This window comes from Eubalaena glacialis, chromosome 1, assembly GCF_028564815.1.
Source record: "Eubalaena glacialis isolate mEubGla1 chromosome 1, mEubGla1.1.hap2.+ XY, whole genome shotgun sequence".
Classification (NCBI taxonomy): Eukaryota; Metazoa; Chordata; class Mammalia; order Artiodactyla; family Balaenidae; genus Eubalaena; species Eubalaena glacialis.
Genome location: NC_083716.1, coordinates 225,015,928 through 225,035,218, shown reverse-complemented (window position 1 = coordinate 225,035,218; position 19,291 = coordinate 225,015,928). Strand labels below are relative to the sequence as shown.

The following is a 19,291-nucleotide window of genomic DNA, read 5'->3' as shown; positions in this document are numbered from 1 at the left end:
TGCTCTTCTCCCCTTTCCCCTTAAGTCTTAGAAGCCATGAGACACACTGTGCAATGGGACGGGAACAGCAGGGACGTGTCTTGGTAGGTAGATAATAAGGCTGACCCCTAATTGCTCCCGTCGTATTTTCAAAATCTGGGCCCCCTGGCACTGGGCAGCAGTCCAGGATCAGGGTAGGGCAAAACCAGCAAGGTCACACAAATGCAGGACTTTATTTCAGACTGGGATATTTTGTTCATCATGGAAAGTTTCTGCATTGATTTTGATTTTTTTAAGTATCGCATGAAAATCATTTCTCTTGATTCTGGAGTTGTTGGGCACCCCTTCAATTTCCTGCCTGACTTGCCTCACCCTGGGTCCAGCCCCGACTCCACTCACGTCCCCGCTTTCTTTGGAGTTATCATTTGTTTTTTTCTTAAGAGGAAAGCATGACGTTGCTCTCTGAATCTCACGCAGCCACAAACGTCTTTCTCCGGGCTTACTTCCTCCCTGTTCTCTTCTTCTGCCCATTTTGACAAACTCTCTCCCTAAATCTGTTCACCTCTGCGGCTTCTGCCTTTCCACACCTCCCCACCACCTTTCCCAGGATGACCAACATCAGGCACCAGGAGGAGAAACAAGAGGGCCAGTGAAGGCCGGCCTTTCCCTCTGAGGTCTTTTGCTAACATAATTTTTCAGCTTCACATGAAGAGTAACACAATAAACAAGGGCCTAGTCCTTTTTAAAGAAACCTTTCTTGCAGCAATTATGATGATAAACAGTGCCCTTGGTAAACCATGGCCAGCCTTATGCTCTGGAACTCCAAGGTAGCTGGCTGGAACACTAGGAAATAGAATTGAGTAATTTTAACTGTGCTACCTATGGAAGCCCTGAAAAAAATTCCTAATATGGTAAAAACGTGGAGAGCTCTTTAAATGCAAACCCAGTATGGAAGGAAGCAAGCTCATGATTTTGGGCTCTTTTGACCTGGTGGGACTCCTACCCTGCAAGGGCAGCTGAGACCCCCGAATTTCACACCCACATCTTCGAGGACCAAGTGGAGAACTTCATCCATCACTCACATCCCTGACCCTGGGTGTTTTTCTGCACCTCTTGTTGCATCATCAGTAAACCAGCATGTAAACAAATTACCTGAATCTTTGTTACCATTCTAGCCAATCTTCAAAGTCATGAGGGTCTAGCCCAGTTCAGCCTCCTTCATATCATCTTAATGATTCATTACTATTATTATATATGTGCCATAAGATAATTCCTTAATTCATTGGCCTGATGGGAAATATAATTACATACGCAAATCACTTAATAAACACATACTAGCCACACTCCTATTCAGATAATCACCCCAAGACCTGCCCACAAAGGCTTACCAGGACTGTGTGCATCCCAGTGTAAAGTCTGCTGAGACTCACCAACGTGGAAAACACCACAGCCATCATCAGTCCCAAAACAAAGGGATACTGCAGGGGGAGAAGAGAAAACAAGGACATTAGGTCAGGTTCAGACACATACAATTTGATGCTGTGGAAGGGAATAGGATTTCTGATCCCGTAACTCCTAGTCTCAATCTCATATTCCCTAGACCAGCAGTCTGATGATCTAAAATCACTTGAAAAATGGGAAAACTAAGGAAAGAGAAGGGGAAGATGCCCAGGAATACAGTTCTGGAAGGAAGTTTCACAACATATTGACATGCAAATAAGACACAGTAGAAAACTTGACCTTAGCTATTGTGCTACAAGTTTTAATGGAGTAAATAATTTTTTATTTCTACCTATTTTTAGATTAAAACTTATGAAATATACAGTATTTCCAAGAGGCAAGGTAGATAGACAGTGCTGTAATTTGGAAGTCCAACTAGCTACTTTCCCATCATGAGCTGTGATGATAAAGCTTGGCAACAATCAGCTTCTTGAGGAAGCCTGGGAACAATGGCCCCATGTTAGGACTGGGCATATTTCTGTACAGATGTCAAGGCAAGAGTCCAGACTTCACTGAATCTTGACATTTGCTCGTGAGTAATGAAAACAGCTGGAGGAATCTGGCTAATGACGAGTCATGTAAAGAACACACAAATATTCTGCTTATGAGCTAGACACAGAGCTATAATCCAGTTGCTTCAAGTACTAATGTCTGTGGTCTTCTGTGGTGATAAGGATAAAGACGATAGAGAACTGTCTATATTATGTGAAGTGCGTTATGGTCACTATCTCATGCATCTTCACACAACCCTATGAAATAGCTTCTATTACTAGCCCCAGTCCACAAATGAGGAAACCCTTAACCTTGATAATAAGTGGCATTAGTATTGAACTTTAGCACAAAGATGCTTGCCCATCAGTCACCCCTCACAACAGGAGCCGGGGCTCAGAGAGGTGCAATGACTTGCCCAAGGTCACACAGCCAGTAGTGACACAGTCTGAACCAGAAGCCACATCTTCTGAGTACAAGCCCAGCATGTTCTTTCCAATGCAACATCTGAGTATAATAACACAGGGTTGTGCATCTTTTCTTAAGATTTATCATTAACTGGGTCTCTGATTTTCATCGAAAAAGTGTTGAAAATTAATGAGTTAATGCATTCAGAATTTAGAGGTTGGTATTTGCCTGAACACACATTTATATAAATAAACCCAGTTTTAGAGCTACTCATGAGTAAATAGCCCCAAAAGCTGAATATATTTATTATTAAAAATTAAATAGGAAAGAAGTGCATAACAACTCAGGCCTTAAGAAAACTATTGTGGGACTTCCCTGGAGGTACAGTGATTAAGACTCCGCACTTCCACTGCAGGGGGCGTGGGTTTGATCCCTGGTCGGGGAATTAAGATCCCGCATGCCGAGCGGTGTGGCCAAAAAAATAAAAAGAAAAAAGAAAAGAAAACCGTTTCATCACGTAAGCTGTAAAGAAATTTTTAAGAAGGTCCAGGTGGCCTTAAAATGAGCATATAAATGATTGTTGTTGCTTTCCTGCAGTCAGCGCCACTTGTTGCTTTTTTCCTAAGAGAAGCATGTTCACAGGCTTCTCTGGATGCTGACAGCAGCCCGACGGGGGTCAGTGTTGGGCCCACTATGTCCTTCTGGGGCAGACGGCACGGGATATAACATAGCTCAGAAGTCTGCATTCAATTAATTCCTATAGTACTGGGGAGCTCAGACATTGTTTGATCCTAGCATGACATTTAAGTTACAAAAAAAGATTATACCTAGTTGGATATAATACTATACTTGTCCCTTTCCCATTTAGGAAACTGAGATCTGACCCCAGGTGATGAGGTAGAAGACCAGGTAGAGCCAGGACCTGACACTAATCTTATCCTCTTCCAACCACATCAGGCTGACACCCCATTTCTGTACAACCTGGAACACGGAACATCCCTGGGTTTCTGGTGTAGAGGGGCAGGAGAAGCAATACTGTCATTTACATACAAGACTGCTAGAGTTAATGAAATCTAAATTCTCCAATGGGTAAAAGGCAGAATTTCTGAAATTAAGCACAGAGAGGAGAACAAAGATGGCGGAGTAGAAGGACGTGCTCTCACTCCCTCTTGCGAGAACACCAGAATCACAACTGGTTGCTGGACAATCATCGACAGGAAGACACTGGACTTCACCAAGGAGGATACCCCACGTCCAAGGACAGAGGAGAAGCCACAGTGAGACGGTAGGAGGGGCGCAATCAGAGTAAAATCAAATCCCATAACTGCTGGGTGGGTGACTCACAGACTGGCGAACACTTATACCACAGAAGTCCACCCACTGGAGTGAAGGTTCTGAGCCCCACGTCAGGCTTCCCAACCTGGGGGTCTGGCAACGGGAGGAGGAATTCCTAGAGAATCAGACTTTGAAGCCTAGTGGTAATTGATTGCAGGACTTTGACAGGACTGGGGGAAACAGAGACCCCACTCTTGGAGGGCACACACAAAGTAGTGTGCGCATCGGGACCCAGGGGAAGGAGCAGTGACCCTGGGGGAGACTGAAGCAGACCTACCTGTTGGTGTTGGGGGGTCTCCTGCAGTGGCGGGGGGTGGCTCTGGTTCACCGTGGGGACAAGGACACTGGCAGCGGAGGTTCTGGGAAGTGCTCCTTGGCATGAGCCCTCCCAGAGTCTGCCATTAACCCCACCAAAGACCCCAAGTAGGCTCCAGTGTTGGGTTGCCTCAGGCAAAACAACCAACAGGGAGGGAACCCAGCCCCACCCATCAACAGTCAAGTGGATTAAAGTTTTACGGAGCTCTGACCGCCACAGCAACAGTCAGCTCTACCCACCACCAGAGCCTCCCATCAAGCCTCTTAGATAGCCTCAACCACCAGAGGGCAGACAGCAGAAGCAAGAAAAACTACAATCCTGCAGCCAGTGGACCAAAAACCACAGCTACAGAAAGATAGACAAGATGAAAAGGCAGAGGGCTATATACCAGATGAAGGAACAAGAAAAAACCCCAGAAAAACAACTAAATGAAGTGGAGATAGGCAACCTTCCAGAAAAGGAATTCAGAATAATGATAGTGAAGATGAACCAGGACCTCGGAATAAGAATGGAGGCAAAGATTGAGAAGATGCAAGAAATGTTTAACAAAGACCTAGAAGAATTAAAGAACAAACAAACAGAGATGACCAATACAATAACTGAAATGAAAACTACACTAGAAGGAATCAATAGCAGAATAACTGAGGCAGAAGAACGGATAAGTGACCTGGAAGACAGAATGGTGGAATTCACTGCTGCGGAACAGACTAAAGAAAAAAGAATGAAAAGAAATGAAGACAGCCTAAGAGACCTCTGGGAAAACATTAAAAGCAACAACATTCGCATTATAGGGGTCCCAGAAGGAGAAGAGAGAGAGAAAGGACCAGAGAAAATATTTGAAGAGATTATAGTCGAAAACTTCCCTAACATGGGAAAGGAAATAGCCACCCAAGTCCAGGAAGCGCAGCGAGTACCGTACAGCATAAACCCAAGGAGAAACACGCCGAGACACATAGTAATCAAAGTGGCAAAAATTAAAGACAAAGAAAAATTATTGAAAGCAGCAAGGGAAAAAGGACAAATAACATACAAGGGAACTCCCATAAGGTTAACAGCTGATTTCTCAGCAGAAACTCTACAAGCCAGAAGGGAGTGGCATGATATACTTAAAGTGATGAAAGGGAAGAACCTACGACCAAGATTGCTATACCCACCAAGGATCTCATTTAGATTTCATGGAGAAATCAAAAGCTTTACAGACAAGCAAAAGCTAAGAGAATTCAGCACCACCAAACCAGCTCTACAACAAATGCTAAAGGAACTTCTCTAAGTGGGAAACACAAGAGAAGAAAAGGACCTACAAAAACAAACCCAAAACAATTAAGAAAATGGTCATAGGAACATACATATAGATAACTACCTTAAACGTGAATGGATTAAATGCTCCAACCAAAAGACACAGGCTTGCTGAATGGATACAAAAACAAGACCCATATATATGCTGTCTACAAGAGATCCACTTCAGACCTAGGGACACATACAGACTGAAAGTGAGGGGATGGAAAAAGATATTCCATGCAAATGGAAATCAAAAGAAAGCTGGAGTAGCTATACTCATATCAGATAAAATAGACTTTAAAATAAAGAATGTTACAAGAGACAAGGAAGGACACTACATAATGATCAAGGGATCAATCCAAGAAGAAGATATAACAATTATAAATATATATGCACCCAACATAGGAGCACCTCAATACATAAGGCAACTGCTAACAGCTATAAAAGAGGAAATCGACAGTAACACAATAATAGTGGGGGATTTTAACACCTCACTTACACCAATGGACAGATCATCCAAAATGAAAATAAATAAGGAAACAGAAGCTTTAAATGACACAATAGACCAGATAGATTTGATTGATATTTATAGGACATTCCATCCAAAAACAGCAGATTACACATTCTTCTCAAGTGCGCACGGAACATTCTCCAGGATAGATCACATCTTGGGTCACAAATCAAGCCTCAGTAAATTTAAGAAAATTGAAATCATATCAAGCATCTTTTCTGACCACAATGCTATGAGATTAGAAATGAATTACAGGGAAAAAAAACGTAAAAAAGACAGACACATGGAGGCTAAACAATACATTACTAAATAACCAAGAGATCACTGAAGAAATCAAAGAGGAAATCAAAAAATACCTAGAGACAAATGACAATGAAAACACGACGACCCAAAACCTATGGGATGCAGCAAAAGCAGTTCTAAGAGGGAAGTTCATAGCTATACAAGCCTACCTCAAGAAACAAGAAAAATCTGAAGTAAACAATCTAACCTTACACCTAAAGGAACTAGAGAAAGAAGAACAAACAAAACCCAAAGTTAGCAGAAGGAAAGAAATCATAAAGATCAGAGCAGAAATAAATGAAATAGAAACAAAGAAAACAATAGCAAAGATCAATAAAACTAAAAGCTGGTTCTTTGAGAAGATAAACAAAATTGATAAGCCATTGGCCAGACTCATCAAGAAACAGAGGGAGAGGACTCAAATCAATAAAATCAGAAATGAAAAAGGAGAAGTTACAACAGACACCGCAGAAATACAAAGCATCCTAAGAGACTACTACAAGCAACTCTATACCAATAAAATGGACAACCTGGAAGAAATGGACAAATTCTTAGAAAGGTATAACCTTCCAAGACTGAACCAGGAAGAAACAGAAAATATGAACAGACCAATCACAAGTAATGAAATTGAAACTGTGATTAAAAATCTTCCAACAAACAAAAGTCCAGGACCAGATGGCTTCACAGGTGAATTCTATCAAACATTTAGAGAAGAGCTAACACCTATCCTTCTCAAACTCTTCCAAAAAATTGCAGAGGAAGGAACACTCCCAAACTCATTCTATGAGGCCACCATCACCCTGATACCAAAACCAGACAAAGACACTACAAAAAAAGAAAATTACAGACCAATATCACTGATGAATATAGATGCAAAAATCCTCAACAAAATACTAGCAAACAGAATCCAACAACACATTAAAAGGATCATACACCACGATCAAGTGGGATTTATCCCAGGGATGCAAGGATTCTTCAATATACGCAAATCAATCAATGTGATACACCACATTAACAAATTGAAGAATAAAAACCATATGATCATCTCAATCGATGAAATTAAGCACAAAATTAGAGCAAGAGTTCTCAGAAAGGAAAAATAAATCTTCATTGCAGTAATAACTTTTAAAAGGTCTTACTATAATTGGCATTTAAGCAGATAGTAAGTGAAATTCTTCTATTTTCAACATTTATTAATCTCCTGTCATTTAGACAGCTTTCTAGAAAATATGGAATGATTATTTCTAACAGTTGAGCCCCCAAAAAAGGCAGAGACATCTTTGGGGGCTAATTTGGGAACAGACTGTTTCACCCTGGGCCCTGGGACATGTAGCTGGAGGATTTGGTGAAATCATCTCAGCCCTGGAGGATCATTTACCGGGATCATAAACCCCTCGAGTCTCTTGCAAACAGAGGATGAGAGCACCTATTCAAGTGCCAGCTGGTCAGTCAGCTCAGGGTGAAAATGCTTTCGGGAGCGGGATACCACACACCCTGGTTATGTTTGTGATGCTGTTGTCATTATTAATGGTGTCCACTTTCACTCTCGGGCACAACCTGCTTTGGGTACTAAATCATATGGTCACTTCATTTATAAAGAAATTGTCACTGACTGCTCAATAAATTTTTGTTCCCCATCTTTATTTCATAAACTTCAAAGTCCTTCAAAACAAGAAAATCCTGAAGGGAAACTCTTTGCTGCCTCGTTGTAGGGATGGTGTTACACGGGAGGAAGAGGTATCGGCGCCTTACCTGGTATCTGTCCATGGTAGAGATGAGGAGGGTGAAGGAGATGGCGGTGGCTGCCATGGCGTGGGTGGACGGCATCCCATATTCAGCAATCACTCTCTTCTCCAGTTTCACAACAGGAGGGGAAAAGGGGCGGGGCCACTTCAAGACATCCTTGGCCACCTGGCCAATATACATCACCAACTGCCAAACCAAAGGATGGAGGTAAGTCTAACCAAATGAGCAAAATAAACTCCTAGGTTCTATGAATTTATTTTGAGGTTTCCTTTTGGTTGGCTGAAATCACCTTTCTCTCTGACCCAGCTGCCTATGGGGAAGTCTTGTAGGAAGACATTTTAGTTGTTAAAAAGAAAAACAGGCCAGGACTTCCCTGGTGGCACAGTGGTTAAGAATCCGCCTGCCAATGCAGGGGACACGGGTATGATCCCTGGTCCGGGATGATCCCACATGCTGCGGAGCAACTAAACCTGTGTGCCACAACTACTGAGGCTGCGATCTAGAGCCCGCGAGCCACAACTACTGAAGCCCACGTGCCTGGAGCCCGTGCTCCGCAATGAGAGAAGCCACCAGGAGAGGCCCGCGCAGCGCAACAAAGGGTAGCCCCTGCTCTCTGCAACCAAGGAAGGTCCGGGCACAGCAACAAAGACCCAACACAGCAAATAAATAAACAAATACATAAATAAATAAATTTCTAAAAAAAAAGAAAACAGAGAAACAGCCCTTCTGGATTCCAGAGGGTCACTGGGCAACTAAGATATGACACTAACACATGTCTTACTTATTTTGGTCGTATATTTAACATTTGTACAGCTGGTATGTGTGCCAAGCACTGGTCTAAGAACTTTACAAATATTAACTCACTTAATCCAATAATACCTGTAGAATGCAGACCCATTTTACAGAGGGGTAAACCGTTGTACATAGTAAGTGGCAAGACTTATCGGATTCAAATCCAGAGAGTTTGGCTTCAAAAAATATGTGCCTTAAACTACCACGGTAATACCTTCGGGATGGTCCTGGACTAAGATAATCTAACACTCAAATCAGACAGCCCTTCTTTTCAAGTTTTAACCAAAAAAGTGACTTCTGGAACTTCTGGCTTAAAATATTTTGAATGCCACTGTTACTCCTGATGTATGCAGTCAACATACTGGATATAGTTTAACTTTTTTCAGTAATCGAGAGCATCATACAATAAATGGCGTGACTATTTTCAACCCTAAAATAAACACAACTCAATCTGGAAGTTTTTCAATGGATTTTTTTTTTCCATGATGCCATTAATGAAAAAATCCCTTTCTCTTTTTCCCTTAAAGTACAACATAGATAACAGAATTGATTTCCATACCCTCCTGAGATGAATAGGACTGTTAACAATAGACTTATTTACTTTGTCAGAGAGCTTCACAGGACATTTCCGTGATCTGTTATAAAAGAGGGAGAAGCAACCGATTCACTTAAGTCTCTGCATTTGCAACCCAAAGTGTAGTCTGAGGACAGACAGCATCCACACCACATGAGTGCTGTTTTGTTTTGTTTTTTTAATGTATTTATTTATTTATTTTTGGCTGCTTTGGGTCTTCGTTGCTGTGCGCGGGCTTTCTCTAGTTGCGGCAAGTGGGCTTCTCATTGCGGTGGCTTCTCGTGTTGCCGAGCACGGGCTCTAGGCGCGTGGGCTTCAGTCGTTGTGGCACGCAGGCTCAGTAGTTGTGGCTCACGGGCTTAGTTGCTCCGTGGCATGTGGGATCTTCCTGGGCCAGGGATCGAACCCATATCCCCTGCATTGGCAGGAGGATTCTTAACCACTGCGCCACCAGGAAAGCCCATGAGTGCTGTTTTAAGATGCAGAATCTCAGGCCCCAGCCTGTACCTACGGAATTGGAATCCTCATTTTCACAAGACTCCCGGGTGGTTCATGTGCACGTGAGAATTTGGGAAGCACAGCCGGCTTTACACTGTATTCTTGCACAGGTCACTTTGTCATGGGTTTTAATGATAAACCTCCTCATCTTACCATGATCGCATTGATCTTACTAGGGCTTTATTTAGCTTGTGATGGATGGAGTCACTTGGCTTTGGAACAAAACCCGCTATGAAGGACTATTTCAAAATACTTTTGATTAGTCAGCCAGATTGCTTTAGAGTTTCCCACATTGTGGTGCTTTCTTTTAACTCATCTAGTTGCCGGTGAATTCTGAACATTATCCCAGCACACTCAGTATCCCCCAGAAGACGCTGCATATGTTTTTGTGCTCTGCTGCCACTTTGCTCTGGGTTAAAAATCAAGAACCACTGTCTGTGCACAGCAGGCCAAATCCACAGGCTTTAAAGCCTCAGTGACAATCACTCCAAATTCCATAGCTGCGATTTCTAATCAGACTTTGAAACTTAACCTCTTTACCATACCCTTATTACCAGAAACTACTGTTTTGGAAACCAGCTTACTCTTTTATGTTTCTGCCTCTCCCTCCTGTGAACCTATAAAAACCACATCAGACCGACTATTTTCTGGGGAGTTGGAAAACTTGCAGATGTTGTTGACTACTAAGAATTTCTCAGAAGATGCTAGGATATAAATGTTTCTCAACCCTGCCCCTTCCCCACTCATCAACATCAAAAAGAATATTACAGGCATTATGAGTAACTCTAGTTCACTCAAAAATACACAGAATCTTCAGACAGGAAACGTTAAAATCATGGAGTGAAGACAGACTGTGTGACCCTCATTCAGACAAAATTTAATTTCCTTGAAGTCCATGAGTTTCTTCGGCTTCATTTATCTTTTGCCTTCTATGTCTGAAGGATGTTTTTAAGAATGAGGACAATTGTTCATTTTATTTAAAAGTGTTCCCATAGCAACACACTGTTTCTGATCAATAAGTTTCAAATAACAATTACTGTAATGACAGAGCTCTTCAAACCAGAGAAAGTGGAGCTATGTTTTTCAGGTTGTAGGGAAAGAGTACCACTCACAGGGTGATGAGTCCTGTCTCTGTCAGTTTGCATTCATTACAGCAAACCTACGACGTGCCCAGCCCTGTATTAGGTCTCCAACCTTGAGTGGGGAAAAGTCACGCAGAGGATCTCATCATAATGCAAGTATGCTTTGGAAAAAAATTATCCACAGAATTCTATGGGTATGCATATATGTAGAGACAGACTTTGGTTCAACCCGAGACACCAGGAGCACTGAGGTGGAATGTTAAAGGAAGATTGTTTAAGATGAGGGGTGGATAGAGAAGCATCCACTTCGCAAGAATAGCATGAGCAAAGACTTAGAGAAGTGATGTTGGGTGGTATGTAGAGGGACCTCCGAGGCAGTTAGGACCAGCGGAGTTTAAGTTGTGGGGCACACCATGACACATCAGTTAGAATGGCTGAGATGAAAGGAACTGACCATACCAGGTGTTGGGAGGATGGGGGGTGCCCTGGCGCCCTCATACAGCACTGGAGCAGGTGCAAAATGATACAACCACTTTGGAAAAGCAGTTTGGCAGTTTCTTAAAAAGTTAAAACATATGATTTCCATATGACCCAGCCATGCCAATCCTAGGTATTTACCCTCAAAGAGTGAAAGCATAAGTCACGCAAAGATTTGTATATGACCGTTGATGGCAGCTTCTTTGTAACGGCCCCAAACCGGCAACAACCCAATTTCCATCAACAGGTGAATAGATAAACAAATTGTGGTATAATCATACAATTGCATACTTCGCAGCAAAAACAAAAAAATAAACTATAGATATCATGCTACAGCATGGATGAATCTTAAAATAATTATGCTGAATGAAGAAGCCAGGCCAAAAACAAACAAAAGTATATACTCTATGATTTTGTTTATATAAAATTCTTGAAAATAGAAATGACTCTATAGGATAGAAAGCCGATCAGTGGTGGCCAGAAAGGAGGGAAAGAAGGGTGGGAGGGAGATGCAAGAGGGAAGAGATATGGGAACATATGTATATGTATAACTGATTCACTTTGTTATAAAGCAGAAACTAACACACCATTGTAACGCAATTATACTCCAATAAAGATGTTAAAAAAAAAAAAAAAAAGAAAGAAAGGAGGGAAAGAAATTACAAATGGGCATGGGAAAACTTCTGCGTAATGAAGTTTTAATTATGTCTTAACTATGTTTTAATTATGTCTGTCTTAATTATTGTGATAATTTTAGGGGTATGTACATATATCAAAATGTACCAAGTTGTACATTTTAAATACGTGTAAACTTTGTGAATACACTAAAAATTACTGAATCATACGTTTTAAAAGAATGAATCGAATAGTATGTGAATTATACCTCAATAAAACTAAGTACGTACAGTTTATTGCCTGTCAGTCACATCTTAAAATGTTGTTGTCTTAGCCAGCTTGGGCTGCTATAACAACCAACCACAGACTGGGTGGCTTATAAACAGGAATTTATTTCTCTCAGTTCCGGAGGATGAAGTGCAAGATCAAGGCACTGGCAGATTCAGTATCTGGTGAGCACCTGTTTCCTGGATCACGGACAGTCACCTTCATAGCACTCAAAGAAATGAGCTTTCAAGCCATGAAAAGACATGGAAGAATCTTAAACGCATATTACCAAGTGAAAGAAACCAATGTGAAAAGGCTATGTACTGTATGAATTCATCTATATGACATTTTGATAAAAGCAAACTATGGAGATGGTAAAAAGATCAGTGATTGCCGGGGGCTGGGGACATGGGTAAGTGGTGCACAGAGAATTTTTAGGGCATTGACACTATTCTGTATGATACTCTAATGGTGAATACACATCTTTACACATTTGTCCAAACCTATGAAATGTACAACACCAAGAGTGAACTCTAATGTAAACTAAGGACTTTGGGTGCCAGTGTAGGATCCTCAATTGTAACAAATGTCCCACTCTGGTGGACCGTATGCATGTGTGGTTGCAGGGGGTGTACAGGAACTCTCTATACTTCCTGCTCAATTTTTGCTGTGAACCTAAAACTACTCTAAAAGTAAAGTCTATTAAAGAGAGTACTATGGCAGAAGAGAACTATTTCTCCATTTAGTTCACAGTAAAAGAGTATAATGATTAACTCAGTATGGCTTGCCCTCAACGGAGGACTTTGCTCTGTATTGTTGAAAGGCCCTTCTACCTAAAGGGACCAAATTAAGTTCCATCATCCATCATGCTCCTTTGGGCTGAGGCCCCCAAGGCCTATGTGTAAAAGCGAAAATCCACGGGGAGGCAGGACCGGAAGCAATTATAGCTCATTAACGCCTCAGCAACCTAGCTGGGTCCCCTGCATGGTGCTGATGGCGCTGGGGCCCCGTAGCGTTTCATGATGAGGAATTAGCCTACTTGCTTACTTCTTCCCTAATTAACGTATAGGTGGAAAGAAAATCCATTTCTCTGGATTGCCTACTGTTGACCCCAAGCAGACAAAAGGCTTTTCTAGAGAACCAATTCTGTCAAAATGAAATGTGTCTTCACAAGTTAGAAGAATTTCCAATCTGGGATCTGTCCTTGATGGTTGGGCTCTTTGGGGTCAGCAGAGAAAACGGTGCTTTTTCTCTTAACGTGGTGGGCCTTCCTAGTTATTACAATCCAAAATGACAATTTTTCTATGTCTAACACAGCTCTGATGAACAGAATTTAGTCTTCACGCCCGGATAAATAAAACCCAGATAGTTTAGGAAACAGAAGATCCTTGAAATAACATTACTAGTAAAGCAGCCACAGGATCTTAGAGAACAGCCATACATTTATTGTTTACGCTCTGAGACTGCTGCCTGCCCCCACTCCCACCTCTGTCCTCCTCCCAAAGCATCCCCATCCCATCGTGTGAAGGCTCCACTGTTATTATAATAAAAGCTGAATCCTCTGCAAAACGGAGGGAGCACCGAGAGGCTCTTTTCAAACTACACCCGCCCTCCCCCCAAACACACACACATTATGATAAACTCTAACATCTTTCTTCCCTCTGGCTACAGCCTCAGCCCACGTCACCATGGGGAAATCACAGTGCAAGCGATTAACTAACAGGGATGTAAGGTATCCCTCAGGTCTCATGGGACAGAAACACTGTGAATCCCTGGGATTTACAGTCTATCCATGGATTTGTTTTTAAGAAGTCAGGAATTAGTTTCATCATTCTAGAGAACAATGAGATGTAACCCAAAGACCACAGCTTCTCTACCCATCCCGTTTCTTAATCTGTCCAAATTAAGCTCATTCCCCCTCTTCTCAGGTTACTAACATGATAATTTGGATAAAGAAAGGCCAGACACCAAACCGTCTCACTCCTAGGTACATACTCAAGAACACTGAAAATATATGTCCTCACAGAAACTTGTACATGAATATAATATTCTTAGCATTGTCCTTCACAATAGCCCCAAAGTTTAAACAACCCAAATGTTCATCAACTGATGAATGGATAAACAAAATGGGGTATATCCTTACAATGAAATATTATTTGACCTTAAAAAACAACGAAGCACTGATAACATGCCACAAGGATGAACTTTGAAAATAGTGTGCTAAGTGAAAGAAGCCAAACATGAAAAGGACAAATACTGTATGATTCCATTTATATGAAGTGTTCGGAACAGGCAAATCCACAGAGATGGAAAGTAGATTAGTGGTTGTCTAGGGCGGGAGGAGGGGGTGGCGGATGGGGAGTGAGTGCTAGTAAATATGGGGTTTCTTCTTAGGGAGATGAAAAGGTTCTGGAGGTAGACACAGGTGATGGTTGCACAACTTTGTGACTATACTAAAACCACTGAATTATATTCTTTAAAAAGGTTAATATTAATTGTAGCCCACTGAAAAAAAGAGAAACTAGACATAAAGATGGGTTCTGAAATACCTCTTCTGTGTGTCCTTGAAGTCTTTTGCTACAAAATGTTATTAACAATGCCTTCAAATATTGATTCAATAGAAGCAGCTATGGCTTCTATTAATATTTTCTTCAAAAGTCCTGCCCAACTCTGCTCCAAACCCCAGTTCTACAGGGCACTGAGGTGGCGACCACACATGACACAGAGAAAACTGCTGAAAATCTACCTACTCAAACCCATGAGTATGGGATTCATTTTAAGAGCAATTTTAAGCTCTGGAGGCTTTTCAGATCAACAGTTTTACAAAAAAAGACTGACTGCACTAGCCTGTGTGTGTTTTTGTTTATTCAGTGTTTAGTCATTTTTTTTCTCCCTAGAATACACACTGCTCTGTGGTCTCCTATTTGGCTTCAGAGAGTGAATTAAAAGCAGGTCTTTGTTATGGTTATTTGGGAACATTCTAGAGACTACTGCTTACCATCCAGTGTAAAAAGTTGTTTTCAATTGGTGAATGTCCTCTCCTACTTGTGGCATTATTTTTATTTACTTTTTAAAATTCACAGCCCTTCTATAGCGTATGTCATGTGGGTTTGTGGAGGGTGGCGTGATGGTGAGTCACTGGGACAAGCAGGTGTAATTTCAAACTAATAAAATTTCATCCCACGCCTGAAACACCAAAACAAAGAAATTGCAGAGCAAACACCGTAAATCACAGAAGACTCTCAGCAAACTGGTCTTAACATATTCCAGGTTCTGTAAAAATGGAGATACAATAACGAAAGCACAAATGGCAGGTGAGGAAACTAAAATGATTAAGTGACAACATTTTCCTGTTCTTTCTAATGCTCCATTTTTTCAAGCTCAGATCCGCATCTGAAATTTTTGAAGACAAACACTAAAGGTACAAAGATTAGTAATTAAGTCATAGATGTATGCATGTATAGCTTTAGGAAAGTTACTTTAACTTGAGTTAAGGTTAAAGTTGAGGTTTCTTTTCGTTATTAAGGAGGACTTGGGTTAAATAATAACTAATATTTGTGCAGTGACTTTTTAAGTGTATTTTCATAGACATTATTTTAATATTCATATCATTCTTGTTTTACAGATGAGGAAATTGAGGCTTAAAGAAGGTGAACGTCCTCCTAAAGAAAATATAATGCGTGTAGAGAAGCTGGACTTGAATTTTGCTCTGATGCCAAACCCTATGGTCTTTTCACCATGCCCCCACTCCCCCAACCTGGCATGACAATTATTACTGAGACCAGATACCTATTTTTAAAGAACCCAAATTCTGTGATCCTAACCCATTATATCCATGTAACACTCACTAGAGGCCACCTGGCTGCCCTTGGGGCTAAGAGATTAAGATGTCGCATCTGATGAGACAATTGCCAAATTCTTATCCACACCATCCCACCAGTAACAGTTCAGCAGAAGCCTGGGACCAGTGTCTTTTCCTCACCACTGGATAGATGTCACATCCAAAATGATGCCCATTGAGGGAATTGGTGTCTTCAGTCTTAGGAAATGTAGAGCATACAAAAGTTAAAATCATGCATAAGCCCACCTTCCTTCGGACAGCTAACCAACCACAAAAACCTGGAAAAGGTTCATGACAGGACACCAGTTAAATTATGCAACTGTTAATAAAACATTGTGAGATATACTGTTAAATGAAAAAAGCAAGAGGCAGCAAGAGTATATTTTGATACCATTTGTAATTTTAAAAATGTATTTATAAGTAAATGCATATAGGTTACATGAGGAACTGTGGATACTGGATCCACTGCGGGTTAGAACTGAGGGCTGGGGTGGGTGCCTTGCGTGCCATTTGAGTTTTTCATGCAAAAACAAATAAGGCTTGCTTTAGATAACAATGTAATCACTGCTAAGAAAACTTACTATTAGACTCCTCCCTCACATTTCTAATATATATTTTGTTCAATTTTATTTATTTTTATACAGCAGGTTCTTATTAGTCATCCATTTTATACACATCAGTGTATACATGTCGATCGCAATCGCTCAGTTCATCACACCACCACCAACCCTGCCCCCCGCTTTCCCCCCTTGGTGTCCATACATTTGTTCTCTACATCTGTGTCTCTATTTCTGCCCTGCAAACCAGTTCATCTGTACCATTTTTCTAGGTTCCACATACATGTGTTAATATACGATATTTGTTTCTCTCTTTCTGACTTACTTCACTCTGTATGACAGTCTCTAGGTCCATCCACATCGCTACAAGTGACCCAATTTTGTTCCTTTTTATGGCTGAGTAATATTCCATTGTATATATGTACCACATCTTCTTTATCCATTCGTCTGTCAATGGGCATTTAGGTTGCTTCCATGACCTGGCTATTGTAAATAGAGCTGCAATGAACATTGGGGTGCATGTGTCTTTTTGAATTATGGTTTTTTCTGGGTATATGCCCAGTAGTGGGATTGCTGGGTCATATCTAAGTATATTAATTGTCAGTCCTGCTGACCCTAGAAAAAAATAACTGCAAAATAATACTGAAAGGGCTTCCCTGGTGGCGCAGTGGTTGAGACTCTGCCTGCCAATGCAGGGGACACGGGTTCGAGCCCTGGTCTGGGAAGATTCCACATGCCGCGGAGCAACTGGGCCCGTGAGCCACAACTACTGAGCCTGCGCGTCTGGAGCCTGTGCCCCGCAACGGGAGGGGCCGCGATAGTGAGAGGCCCGCGCACCGTGATGAAGAGTGGCCCCCGCTTGCCGCAACTAGAGAAAGCCCTCGCACGAAACGAAGACCCAACACAGCTAAAAATAAATAAATAAATAAAAGTAAATAAAAAAAAAAAAATAATAATACTGAAAGATCAAAACCTTTATTTTTACAGACCCCTGAAAGCACAAATGCAACAGACATTAGCCACATGCCATGTTCAACTTTCTCATCTGATTAAAACCGCAAACTATTCCCATCTCCAAGTGTGCTGCCACAGGTCTTTGTGGGTAACCCAGCCAGCCAGCCAGCCAGCCTAGGAAACAGCCACACACATACACAAAGACATTTAAGTACACATGTCAATTAAATATAGTCTTAGATTTTGATGCTGGCATGGGTTTTGTCCTCAACAAGCACGTCATCAAACTTATTTCTCAGTATGACCATGAATCTGGCCGGAGCAACTGCTTGGGGGATCTGATGATCCACGTGGCCTCTAAGGAGTCAGAGTCCTGGACTGTCCTCCCTTGCAAAGGCATAAGGGGCAGAGAGAGGCTCTCAGTCACGGAGGAATCCCTGCCTCAGTTCTACCCCCAACATGCCAAGAATCTTCCATCCTCTCTATACAGGTACCATCAGGAGTGGTGAGAAAGGGGGGACTTAGAGTCTTCCTTTGTTGTGTACCATTGGCACCAACAATAAAATCCACACTGTGCACAGTGCGGGCACAGATGAGGAAATAAAACCCATGGGGACACATAAAATTGACATTATAATCACTGACATTATAATCCCGCACACTGTAATCACCAAAAAACCCCAGAACTAAACAACAACAAAAAAACCCCGGTGGTCTGTAATTTACACATTGATCCGAAACAACCAGGGACTGAGCCCTCTGTCAGCTTCCAGTGGGAACAGTCCCAGAACAGCTGGCCTCACATCTCTCTTGAAGGTAGACTTGAGTACTGAAGGTAAGTGAACCAATATAAATCTACGCTCTTAACACTTACAATAAAACAACAAGAATTCACCACCAGCCTTCTCCTCTCTTTATATTATTTCAGCCCTAAGGTGTTTGAAATCTTTCATAATATGTTTAATAAAACATATGATTCAACATCATTTCACTATATAGCTTTTGCTATAACAAAAGGACTTCCTGACCATCCTCACTGTACTACACAATCACGCTCTTGACTCTCATCCTTTTTTGTCTATTTTTTTTTTTTTTTTGCTTATTTTTTAATGGGTTATTTGGTCTGAACAGAGTTCTTTCTACCAGAATCAAAAAAAAAAAAAAAGTTTCAAAATTTCCCTAGGCCTCCCCAAAGCAGAATGTTCCAGAGTAGGTGTGATTAGGGCAAAGGGATGCTCTAAGTGATGTCCTTTGAATGGGCATCTTTTCTTCAACTAGAAATAAATCAATTATGGATCATTTAACATCAAGTTTCAAAATAAGACAGAGTACTTCAACTTTTTATGCCCTTCTAACCATATTTTTAAAAGGCAATTCAACTCTGTAACTGAAGAAGTCTCAAAAGACAGAACTCAGGGGCTTCCCTGGTGGCGCAAGTGGTTGGGAGTCTGCCTGCCAATGCGGGGGACGCGGGTTCGAGCCCTGGTCCGGGAGGATCCCACGTGCCGCGGAGCAGCTGGGCTCGTGCGCCACAACTGCTGAGGCTGCGCTCTAGAGCCTGTGAGCCACGCTACTGAGCCCGTGCGCCCTGGAGCCTGTGCTCTGCAACGAGAGAGGCCACTGCAGTGGGAAGCCCGCACACCACAACAAGGAGTATCCCCCGCTTCCCGCAGCTGGAGAAAGCCCGCGCGCAGCAACGAGGACCCAACGCAGTCAAAAATAAATTAATTAATTAATAAAAAAAAAAAAAAAGAACTCACACAGAGTAAACCCTTTGTCAGTAGTGGTAC

General features: G+C 41.7%; 1 protein-coding gene across 5 annotated transcripts in view; it reads right to left on the bottom strand.

Moving 5' to 3' along the window:
* The window catches only part of SGPP2 (sphingosine-1-phosphate phosphatase 2), a 137,212-nt gene that overhangs the window by 46,802 nt on the left and 71,119 nt on the right, over positions 1-19,291 (bottom strand). For all 5 annotated transcript variants that reach the window (XR_009700739.1, XR_009700737.1, XR_009700736.1 and 2 more), the window contains 2 exons: positions 7,851-8,030; positions 1,368-1,457 (listed from right to left, as the gene is read on the bottom strand). Coding sequence is in view for 1 of the 5 variants with exons in the window: in XM_061187875.1 (XP_061043858.1) it covers positions 1,368-1,457; positions 7,851-8,030 (270 nt within the window). In the remaining 4 variants the exon portion in view is untranslated. The remainder of the gene's footprint in view (positions 1-1,367; positions 1,458-7,850; positions 8,031-19,291) is intronic.